At 38.1% G+C, this 12,290-nt stretch overlaps 1 protein-coding gene across 3 annotated transcripts in view; it reads left to right on the top strand.

Moving 5' to 3' along the window:
* The window catches only part of wdr90 (WD repeat domain 90), a 105,271-nt gene that overhangs the window by 54,071 nt on the left and 38,910 nt on the right, over window positions 1-12,290 (top strand). For 2 of the 3 annotated variants that reach the window (XM_063059117.1, XM_063059116.1), the window contains exons 24-28: window positions 311-439; window positions 987-1,114; window positions 4,618-4,655; window positions 7,565-7,675; window positions 10,917-11,096. In XM_063059117.1, coding sequence (XP_062915187.1) covers window positions 311-439; window positions 987-1,114; window positions 4,618-4,655; window positions 7,565-7,675; window positions 10,917-11,096 — 586 coding nt within the window. The remainder of the gene's footprint in view (window positions 1-310; window positions 440-986; window positions 1,115-4,617; window positions 4,656-7,564; window positions 7,676-10,916; window positions 11,097-12,290) is intronic. The other variant, XM_063059118.1, reaches the window with a different exon arrangement.

Raw genomic sequence — 12,290 nt, 5'->3', positions numbered from 1 at the left:
ACCGTCTTGGGTTTACTTTAAATTCAACTTTTTCATTTTAGTAATGCTAATTAACATGAATCTACATCTCCTTACTGGTTTTGGCAGTTGACCTCCAGAAAATATGTTCTCCAAATATTGGAAGAAATAGTTGAATGAAATCTATTAATTCAAAGTCTGAGTTTCATTTCCATTTCTAAAACCAATAGGCATAATCAAATCTTCTTTTGACTTTGATCTATGCACAAAAGAAATTTTGTTTTCATCTATTTGGTGTTGATTATTCACATACTTAAGCTATCTTGATAATTAGGTTGCATTGTTCCAACAGATGTCTAATGTTCACAAGACATTTCCCTCATCTTTAGCTGTGAGTGAGGATGTTCGTTATCTACTGACCACTGGGGAGAAGGTTATTAAAATCTGGGACTATCAAATGAAACTAGAAACTAATTTCCAGGTATGAAATTCCATTGTTAATTTTTTTGAACAGATTAAACCAATCTCATATTTCTGAATGATGGATACAAATATTTCACATTAAAAGAGTTGGGGAGTGGGAAGTGAAGTTTTTAAAAACACTTCTTTTCATTCCCAATCCCATACCAAACTATGTAATAACTTCCGGTTGTGACACAAAATTGGGGGGAAAATAAGTCAGGTTCCTTGAAGTGGGACTTGATCGGTATTACATTTTGAGTTGTAAAGACCATTCCAGAGGTGACTTAGGTGCCCTGACTTTGTTTATTTAAAACTCTCAAGTGTTGTTTATTCCAATGCAGCAACTAATCTTGCACACTTAGATTGTCCTTTTCAACATTACGTCTTATGTTTCAGCATATTGGATAGATTTCTAAATCTTGTCATCCAGTTTTGTTCACTACATGTTGTTTACACCATGGTTGTGCATCTGTTTATTTTTAGCTGCTGGCTTTTAAATTTTGTACACAATGTTTACACTTTCTCAACGGGTACTTTCAAGAAAATTTTCGTTCCTGTTTTATTAGGTTTTCATTGGACATTCTGAATCAATTCAACAAGCAGCTTTTACTCCAGATCAGCTAAGTGTAATTAGTGTTGGAGATGCAATATTTATCTGGGATTTCCTTGCTGCTGCTCAGGACCAAGAGACAAAGTAAGTAAAATCCTATTGGTATTCTATACAAAACAAATTAATTTAATACTGTTGCACCTGATGACAAATTTAAATGTCTAATTTGGGATAATGAACTATGTTCGTAGAATCAAGTTTAATATCATTAGTGTATGGTGTGAAATTTGTTGTGATGGTTGCAATGAAGAGAGGCGTATCTTGTATGATGAGGGTTCTTAATGATGAATGCTGTCTATTTGAGGCATTGCTCCTTGAAGATATCTTGGATGCTGGGGAGGCTAGTGCCCATAATGGAGCTGATTGAGTTTACAACTTCCTGTAGTTTGTTTTGATCCTATGCAGTGACCCCCCCCCCCCCATCCATACCAGACAGTGATGCGACCAGTTAGAATGCTCTCCGTGGTAAACATGTAGAAATTTGCAAACGTCTTTGGTGTCTCCTCAAACTCCAAATGAAATATAGCCGCTGTTGTGCCTTATTTGTAATTACATCGATATGTTGGGCCCAGGATAGATCCTCAGAGATGTTGACACCCAGGAATTTGAAATTGCTCACCCTTTCCACTTCTGATCCCTTGATGAGGACTGCTTTGTGTTCCCTCATCTTACCCTTTCTGAAGTCCACAATCAATTCTTTGGTCTTACTGACGTTGAGTGCATGGCTGTTGCTGCAACACCACTCAAGTAGCTGATATATCTTGCTCCTGTATGCCCTCTCATCACCATCTGAAATTCTACCAATAATAGTTGTGTCATCAGCACATTTATAGATGGCATTTAAGCTGTGCCTATCCACACAGTCATGGGTGTAGAGAGTAGAGCAGTTGGCTAAGCACACACCCTTGAGCTGTGCTAGTGTTGATTACTAGCAAGGTAGAGATGTTATTTCCAATGTGCACAGACTGTGGTCTTTCATTGAGGAACATGATCCACACCAGGTTCAGCATAAATTGCTTATAAAAGCTATTTATTAAATGATTTAGAGTCCCGGTGTCATGGAGCAATATTGAATGGATGCAGGCCCTTTGGCCAGCCTCCATAACATCAATTTCTCAAACTTCTGATGATAAGCCCCTCCACCTTCACCAGTTCCCATTCCTGTTTCCCTCACTCAGCTCCCAAGACAATCACTTCCCTCTGGTACTTCTCCCCTTTCCCCTTCTTACATGGCCTTCTGGCACTTTATTTCTTTCACCAATCGACTTCCCAGCTCTCTACTTCACCCCTCCCCCCTCCCAGTTTCACCTATCACCTACTACCTTGTATTTCTTCCTTCCCTCCCCCCACCTTCTTCCTCTGACTTCTCATCCTTTTTTCTCCGGTCCTGTGAAAGTCTAAGCCCGAAATGTTGACTGTTTACTCTTTTCCATAAATGCTGCCTGGCCAGCATTTTGTGTGTGTTGCTTGGATTTCCAGCTTCTGCAGATCTTTTTCTTGTTTGTGATTGGCCAGCCTCCAGGTTGACTATGTAATTCATCCAGCTATTCTCAATTTCCTGCATTCAGCCCCTTTCTCTGCAGCTTATTCCATATAGTCACCTCCTCTTTACGTGAAGGCATATGGTATGCTTTCCTTATTTGTTGAGGCATTGAGTTCAAGAGTCAGAAACTTAAGCTGCAGCTTTATAAAACTGATTAGGCTCCTTCTGGAGTATTGCTTTCATTTCTGATTGTCTCATTATAGGAATGGTATGGAGACTATGGAGAGGGTGCAGACAAGGTTTAATAGGATGCTACCTGGATTAGAGGATGTATGCTATGAGGAGAGGTTAGATAAACAGATTTTATTCATCTGGAGTGACAGAGGCTGAGGGGAGATCTTATAAAAGTTTAAAAAAAGATTATGATAGGCATATATACATAAAACACTTGGTACCTTTTTCCCAGGATGGATGGATGCAGTTAAGGTGAGGGAATGGGAATTCAAAAAAGGAGATGGGTAGTCCAGGTTTTGTGCACAAAGTAGTGGGTGCCTGAAAAATGTGCTGCCTGGGATGGTGGAAGAGACAAATATGATAGAGGTGTTTAAGCAGCTTTCAGTAGGCACGTGAATGTAAGAATGGACGGGTATGGACTATTTTCAGGCAGTAGGGATTAAGTGTCATTATCTTAATTAGTTTATCATGGGATGGTGGGCCAAAGGTACTGATGGATTTTGGTGTTTCAATCCAAAGTTCTTTTAGAAGTCAGGAACGAGGCATAAAACTTGTTACTTCACGATCATTTTATTAAGAGTTGATAGAACAGAGGAAATGGGCTGAAGCTAGTAGCAGAAGGCTTAGGGACAAGAGACTAAGAAGATTAAAATAGTTCTGCTTTGTGTTTAGTTATTTTATACCCAGAGATACGAAGAATTCCTTTAAAATCTAAAGATAACAATTAACTAATTAGAAAGTACTTAATCAATACCGCTGTACTAAATTAACCAATGAGAAAACATTTATTTACTCAATGCAGAACAAAGAAGCTTCCAGAATTATACATTGTATAACCACTAGAGGTATATTAAACTGTTATGTGTATACTATAGCCCTTATGAATCATATTAAGCATTTACTTGGATATAAGAATTTATATAAAATACAAGCAAATAATTAATTGTTAAATTGCAAAGAAAATAACAGTTAAGCAGTTAGATCCAGCAGTGCTCTTCTGAGTTCTATTCGACTTTCTTCAGTGTTTGTGGCTGTACAATTACTGCTTTATGAAACCCTCATGCTAGAATTTAATTTGGTAATATTCAGATGTACTATATTTGTCTACTAGAGAGGAATTTGATTTCTAAGTTGTAGAGTCTTTGTAAAGGTCAAACTGTTTTAGGAAGGGAATTGAAGTATGATCATAAGAATTAGGAGTAATACACACAAAATGCAGAAGAAACTCAACAGATCAGACAGCGTTTATGGAGTGAAGTGAAGAGTCAACATTTTGGGCCGAGATCATTCGTCAGGACCTCATCAGTTCCTCTGGCATTTTGTGTGTGTTCCGCCGGCATCTGCAGAATCTTTTGTGTTTATAAGAATTATGAATCAATTATGTAGCTATTTTCAATTGTTCTGCTGTGGGCCTTAATTGGGTGACTATATTTTCAAACATTGATGCCTACTTCTAGATTTTGCCATACCCTCTTCAGATCCACTGTGTCAAGACTGCTCAGAATCTTGTATGTTTCAATCGTCCCCTCTCAACAGCTAGGATTCTAAGTCTATCAGATAAAGCCTAGCATATCTTACCTTTCCTCGTAAGGCAATCTGTCCATTCCAAATTTTAGTCTAGTATCATTTCTGGACTGCTTCATCCTTAGCAGTGTGGAGGAACAGAGGCATCCTGGCGTCCATTTCCATTGATCACTCAGAGTTGCCGCACAAGTTGATAGGGTGGTTAAGAAAGCATATGGTTTATTGGACTTCATTAGTCAGGGGGTTGGATTTAAGAGCTACGAGGTAATGTTGCATCTTTATAAACTTTGGTTAGATCACACTTGTTTATAGTATATTGTTTAATCATTTTTGTTCTTTCCCACAGTCTTATCTCAGATCAACTAAATGAACTTCAAAGTCTTGGTGAGATTTCAGCACTTAAGAACTTCTTAATCTAAGTTTTTGTAGTAATAAGTCAAAAATTACATGTCTCTGTCTGAGAGTTTTGTAGAGAACTGCCAGTGATATTTTCCTAGCGGCACAGCTTATTTGTGTGTTAGGAAACTCCACATCAGTGCATTGAAACACTTGCATCCAGCAGAAACGTGCTGGATATCATACAGTGATACAGTTATAGTACGGAAAACAGGCCTTTGGCCAAATTTGTTCATGCTGACCATGATGCCTAACAGGGCTAACCCTATCTGTATGCATTAGGTCCAAATCCCAGCTAAGGCTTTCCTATCCATATACTTGTCCAAATGTATTTAAATGCTGTAATTGTACTGGCCTCTACTTTTGGTAGCTTGTTCCATATATGCAGCACTCTCTGTGAAGGAAAAAAGTTGTTCCTCAGATTCCTTTCAAATCTTTCCACTCTCACTTAAAATCTATTCCCTGGGGAAAAACTGGCTATTCACTTTGTCTATGCCCCTCATGATTTGATAAATTTCCAAAAGGTTCCTATACTCCAGGGGAAAAGTCTAGCTTATCCAGCCTCACACCCCCCCCAATACTGATAACACCCTAGTAGATCTTTTTCACACTCTTTACAGTTTAAAGATATCCTTCCTACAGCAGAATGATCAGAACTATGCACAGTACTCTAAATGTGTGTTACCAGTGTTGTACAGTTGTGACATGATGTCCTAGCTCCTGTACTTGATATCCTGATGCATGAAGGCAAGTGTGTGAAATACCTTTCTCACCATCCTGTGTACCTGTATCACCACTTTCAAGAAACTATGTACACGTGCTCCTAGGTTTCTCTATTTTACAACAATTACCAGGGTTCTATCATGTATTCTGTAAGTCCCAGCAACACACACAAAATGCTGGAGGAACTCAGCAGGCCAGGCAGCATCTATGAAAAAAAGTACAGTCGATGTTTTGGGCTGAAACCCTTCGGCAGGACTCTAAGTCCTATCAACACACATCAAAGTTGCTGGTGAACGCAGCAGGCCAGGCAGCATCTCTAGGAAGAGGTACAGTCGACGTTTCAGGCTGAGATGCTGCCTGGCCTGCTGCGTTCACCAGCAACTTTGATATGTGTTGCTTGAATTTCCAGCATCTGCAGAATTCCTGCTGTAAGTCCTATCCCTGGTTTGTCTTATCAAACTGCAGTACCTCAGATTTCTCTGAATTAAGCTCCATCTGGCATTTATCCATCCAATTGATCAAGATTCCATTATAATTATAGTTGACCTTCACTGTACCACAAATTCTAGTGTCCACAAAGTTAGTAAGAATGATATTCTATATTCTTATCTGAATCTTTAATATAAATGATGTACAACACTGATCCCTGCAACACACTACCTTCACCAGCTCTAATCTGAAAAACAACCTTCTACACCACCCTCTATCCTATTGTTAAGCCAATTTTGTATCTATTTGGCTAGCTTGCCTTAAATCTTCTGGAGAAGCCTACCTTACAGTGCCTTATCAAAAGTCTTACTGAACTCCATGTTGGAGTTCGTCAACTTTGCTTCCTCTCCCCAGCTTTTCTGACAGAGCAGTACAATCCTATTTATCTGATTGGAGTTGCTGCCATTGATTAAAAAGGAATTGCTTAATTGGTTTATTGTTCTTTTTTGTTTAAATTAATTCGTAGTAATTAAATTCATTGTATTATTTACTTGTATATCATATGAATGTTTTAAATATTTGGGACTTTTTGAATTGTTTTTGTAGTATCAGCATAAGGTATTAGTAAATGAACCAGCAGATGGAATTCTGGAAAGTTGATTTGTGGTACTGGTTCGAATCCTAACACAACTGCTGTTAAATTTAAATTCAAGCAACTAAATGAATTATTTGATCCATTTATCCAAATCATGGACAGAAGTTATAAATAGCTAAGACCTCAGCACTGATTTCTGTGGCCTCTACTGGTTACACCCTTCCAGCTTGAAAATAATTTTACTTATTCTTGCTCTCTATATTCTGTCCATTATCCCATCTTTATTCCATGGCAAGAGCATATACTTTATATTTGTTTAATAATCTTTTGTTTGGCACTTTATTTCAATGTCTTCTGAAAGTCCAAATAGATCCATCAGCTGTTTCACCCTTGTCTCTTCTAGTTGCATTTACAGAAGTCATTTAAGGTTGGTCAAGCACGATTTCCATTTGGTAAACCCATGTTGACACTACCCTGATGCTATTTCCTTAATAGATTCCAGCATTTCAGTAGTGCTAATGTCAGGCTGACTGGTTTATATACATCCCTGTTTAGTTCTCTCTGTTTTTCTTAACTAGTGGGGTTGCATTTACTTCCTTTGAGTTTGTAGGAGCCATTCTAGAATCCATGGATTTTCTTGAATAGACAACCAGAATTCCACAATTCTACAATTGTGGTTGGATTACTTTTCAGCCACATTATTTTGTCCAATTCTTTTGTCTTCATTAATACCATATTCTTAGATCTCTATTCCCTTGGCCTCCCATTCCTTACTATTTCTTGAAGACTCTGCTTTTTTCTTCCCAATTTTTTATGCCTACATCTGCAAGAGTCTCATTATCTAATGTTGATCTGTTTCATGTGCTTTGACGAACTGTTTGTGTTTCTTGTTATTCTATTTTCATCAATGTGCTGGCTCCCCTTTGCTAAATTCTTTAGATTTTCCCAATCCCAAGGCTTGGTGATTTTTTGGCAACCTTGTAAGCCTTGACAATTGATCTAATGTTAACAAATGGACCACTTGCCCTATTGAGGTTTTGTTCTGCCAAATACATTTGTAATCTAGATTTGACTTTTATTTATTACAGGCAGTAATTATGTTGAATCAAAACTTCAAACTAAGATTTTGATACCCTTTCTGGTATTTTAGAAGCTCCTTTAATTGCAGACAAAAGTGAACAGCCTCGGCAATTTGTACCAGTCCCCAGCTCTTCCCCACCACATATCGAAGTTGTTGATGTTGAAAGAAATGACCATGGAGGTGAGTACTGCAAAAGGAAGAATTCTTGATCTCTGTATTCCATTGACTAAAATCTGGGTATATATGAAGCACGTGGAGTTTAAGAATCCATATGCCCCTTTATCCCCAATCTTCTTCATGCCAGGCGAATGTTGAATTCATGGTAAAGAGATATAGTGATTTTGTGAAAATACCAATCTATGAGCTTGTGTTCTTTTCACATAGCATGGAAGCAGGCCCTTCAGCTCAATTAATCCATGCTGACTAAGACACCTATCTAATCTAGTTCATTTTCCTGCATTTTGCCCACATTTCTATAAATCTTTCTTATCCATGCAGCTGTCCAAGTGTGTTTTAAATACTGCTAATGTATCTACTTCAACCACTTCCTCTGGCAGCTCATTCCAGATATGGATTTTCTTATGGGTGAAAAAAATTGCCTTTCTGGTTTCTATTAAATCTGGTTGGGTTGAGCTGTTCTTTGATCTTGGCAATTTACTTGCAAACATTTCGTCACCATATAAGGAAACATCTTCAGTACACTGTTAATTGTGGTATGTCCTCCAAATGCTTTCCCTTTATATACCTATCAATCAGCTAATTGGTCATAATTTTGGAAGCTCATTTGCGATGTGGGGAGGAATCCTCGTCACTTATTGGCTGTGTGGTGAACTTCGTGCATTGTGGTCTGGAATTTTGCTAGCATTGGCTCATAAATAGGATTGAGGTACACACGTTTGCTTACAGAACTGTTCGCGGAAAACCCGGCTTCCAGGAATTTTTGTGTTTGCTTATGCCATGACTTTCACTGATACCCAGCCAAATTTATGCTCCCTCAATCTTCATATGTAGGGACTAGAGAGAGTTGGTCATGCCGCTTTGCAGCCAGTTGATGTTCATGGATCCTTGTGGATAGTTTTCTCCCAGTTAGCCTAACCTAATATTTGCTGAAGTCCCTGGATTGGATTTCGTAGACCACCTCAGTCTTGTCTAATAGCTTAGTTCATTCTTTTGGTCTTCAAAGTATTCTCAACGTTGTTGTTGGCTTTTGCACAACTGAAGTTCTATGTTCTTAGAGCAGTCGGGCTGTCATTTCCAAGATATTTCCAATGTATGGAAGAACAACCCATTTGGTCACTTCTTGGTTGCTGGCTGTTGATCTTGTAGTCATCTTCATACGAAGTTCCGTGGGTATCCATTTTATGCAAAGACTTTAAAGAGATGCTTCTCCCTAATCTTTAACCATGAAGATCGAGAGAGGCACAAAATCAACTGGGCATCAGTAGAAGTCATGGTGGAAGCAAACACACGGCATGCAAGAGAATTCCTAGAAGCGTGGTTTTCCACAAACAATTCGGTAAACAAACATGGACCGCGATCCTATTTATGAGCCGATGTGGGCAAAATTCCAGACCACAGAGCACGAAGTTCACCACACAGCCAATCAGTGATGAGATTTCCTCCCCTCATCACAATTGAGTTTCCGAAATGATGACCAATCAACTGATTGAAAAGCATATAAAAGCCAAGCATTTGGAGGACACACCACAAGTGACAGTGCATTGAAGATGTCTCCTTGTATGGTGATGAAACATTTGCAAGTAAATTGCCAAGGTCAGAGAACAACTCAACCCAACCATCAACCATCTGAGCTCTGAGCTACACCTTTTCCGAATTATTTCTATTAAATCTCTCCCCTCACACCTTAAACCTATGCCCTCTAGTTCTTCATTCCACAACCCTGGAAAAACAAATGTGCACATTGGCTGTTTTCATACCCTTCATGATTTTGAAAATCTCTATAAGATCACCATTGATTCTCTTATGCTCCAAAGAACGAAGTTCAAACCAATTCAACCTATCTCGATAACTCATTCCTTGATGCCATGTGCCTGTGATCTTATAGAAGTCTGCTGCAAGTCAGTTTTTCATTGTACCTATGCATACATGTATTGGATGTATGACAACAAACTTGCCTTTGACTTTGAGTCTTGACAACATCTTTGTAAATCTCTTCTGCATTGTTTCCAGCTTAATGTCATCTTTCCCATATTAGCAGAATCAAAACTAAAAACAATATTCCAAATAAAGCCTTGACAGCTTCTGTACTTAGTGTCCTGACTGATGAAGACTAGCATGTCAAAAGCTCTGTTCACCACGCTGTCAACCTGTGATGTCACTTTTGGGGAACCAGGTACCTCTGTCCTACAACACTCATTAGGTCTCTGCCACTCACTGTGAAAGCCCTACCCTGATTTGTCTTTCCAACATGCAAGAAAGGAATTATCTGAATTAATTTCCACTTGCTGCCCTTCCTTCTTGGCCCATTTACCTAGCTGATCAAGATCTCTCTATAATTCCTAATAACCATCTTCATTGTGAACACTGCCACCTATTTAAATGTCATCTGCAAGCTTACTAACTATGCCCTGTATAGGAACCTTCTCCAAATGAGTGAGAGAACAGCTTCTTGCATAAACTCCAGTTTAAAAATACTGCCTTCTTATCTTGAAACTATCTCCCTTTGTTTGAGATTCTCCCACTAGGAGAAACAACTCAGTATCTACTCTGTGATGTCTCACCTTCCAGGATGTTCTATGTTACATCAAGGTCGACCCTTGTTCTGCAAAATTCTAAAGAATACAAATCCAACTTCTTCTGGCCTTTTGTGATAGGGGAATCCTCTTATTCAGGGATTAGTCTGGTGAATCACTTTTGCACTGTGTTTCAAGGTTCTTTGAAAGGTAAAGCTAATTTCATGAATAAAAATGAACTTTTGAGCATTTTAACACCATGTTTAATGTTTTGGACATATTTAAGTTTACTAGAAGCAAGTTGTCAACAACCATACAATCCTACTACAGGGTTTCGGCCTGAAACATCGACTGTACTTTTTTTCCATAGACGCTGCCTGGCTTGCTGAGTTCCTCCAGCATTTTGTTTGTGTTGCTTGGATTTCCAGCATCTGCAGATTTTGTCTTGTTTGAAATGTACACCAATTGCTTTATGATGATAGTAGGAAGACTGTGTAGGAAGAGCAGAAGTACCTACTGGTCCCAAAATAGCCAAAGTTGGATTCTGGAGAGAGGCCAGAGAGCAGCAATGTTGTGAAAGAAATTAACTTGGTGTTAACTTTATCTGTTCCAAATAATAATATTGTTTATTATTTATTTAATATATATTTAGCATTTTATTTTCATTGATTAGTTGCTACTAATAGTCTTAATGGCAATTTTCTCATCACCATTTTTCCTGTATCAAGGGTTTTTATCTTCTAGTGAAAATAAAGGTAGCTACAGACAGAAAGATGAATTGTTCACAGATGGAAGAAGTGGGGCCTCACTCCCACAGGTCCATGACGATACGTGTTGTGGAGAGGACATGTCTTCTTTCTCGAGACCCATTTCATGCCAGGAGGAACTGGACAATTTCGAAGAATCAGGTAGTTACCACATATATTTCTTGTATTAACTGTGTTCCACATCTAAACATTCTTATTACAGGGGTAATAGTCACAGGAGTCATCTTGAGGTAACTAAAGAAATAAAATATGTAGTTATTTTATCATTGCCATTTGTGCTTTTATTTCTAAACTTGATGTCATAAGAATTATTCTATACTAAGTTTTTAACATTGAAATTATGGTAATTCTTAGCTTGGATCATTGATTTCTTTATCAAAATGCTGTAAAAGGTTTTAATTCTTTTTGGAAACCTTATTTTATGTATAATCAGATAATATGAACAAATGATTTTAATGAAGGTTCACATTGGATGCTTACAAGTTCTTCAGAGAACTTGTTTTTTAGCAGTTTGAATTGATGAGTGATGCATATGGATAACACCTTCTTCTTAAAACCATCCCACCTACTTGGGTATAGGCTGCCATCAGCAGCTCGCCGGAGCTCTCTGCCCTGGGCCTATGTAAGGTTGATTGGCCCTGGGGCTTCTACTTTCAACACAAGACTTCATATGTCTTCTCAGCAAAGATCCTTCCTTTCCCAGGCATGAGGTCTTTGGTGCTTCTGAAGCTTTGGATTTTTACAAGATAGAATTGCTAGCCCATGTCCAACCTCCTTTCACAGCCAGGCTAGTAACCATCCATGGTTGAGTTGAATGTCATCTTGCTGGCAATGAATGTTTAAAATAAATAGATGTTATGAAAATTCTTAATGTGAGGTAGAAAGATTTTGCTTTTGTGCAATTCATATTCAATAACATTGTTTACATCTGCTCAGCACTGAAAAAAACTCATCCCGTCTAATTTTAAAGATCATTCTGTTTAGATTTTCATCATCCATATTACCAAATGGAGCTTTCGTTCCCATCCAAAGAACAACTTGATTTTGTCTTTGCCCTTGTTGCATTCTTCAAACAAACCTATACTATAAAGTGTGACTGAGTTACTTTATAGATTAAAATTTTACCTTGACATTGATCTGTAAATCTAATACTGATAGTTACTCCTATATTTTGTAATTAGCACTCAACTTTGATATGAGCAAGTACAGCTTTCCATCTTTATGTTATATAAATTGAGTCTTGTTCCCATCTAGTGAACTTAAAAGTGCAGCACATTGTCTGCTGTAGGTGTCTTAGATCTTCTACTTGTATGCATTTTGATATGAATACTGCTT

The sequence above is a fragment of the Mobula hypostoma genome, chromosome 9 (assembly GCF_963921235.1).
Source record: "Mobula hypostoma chromosome 9, sMobHyp1.1, whole genome shotgun sequence".
Taxonomy (NCBI): Eukaryota; Metazoa; Chordata; class Chondrichthyes; order Myliobatiformes; family Myliobatidae; genus Mobula; species Mobula hypostoma.
The sequence above is the reverse complement of the archived record's forward strand: the minus strand, read 5'-3'. Positions and strand labels throughout refer to the sequence as shown.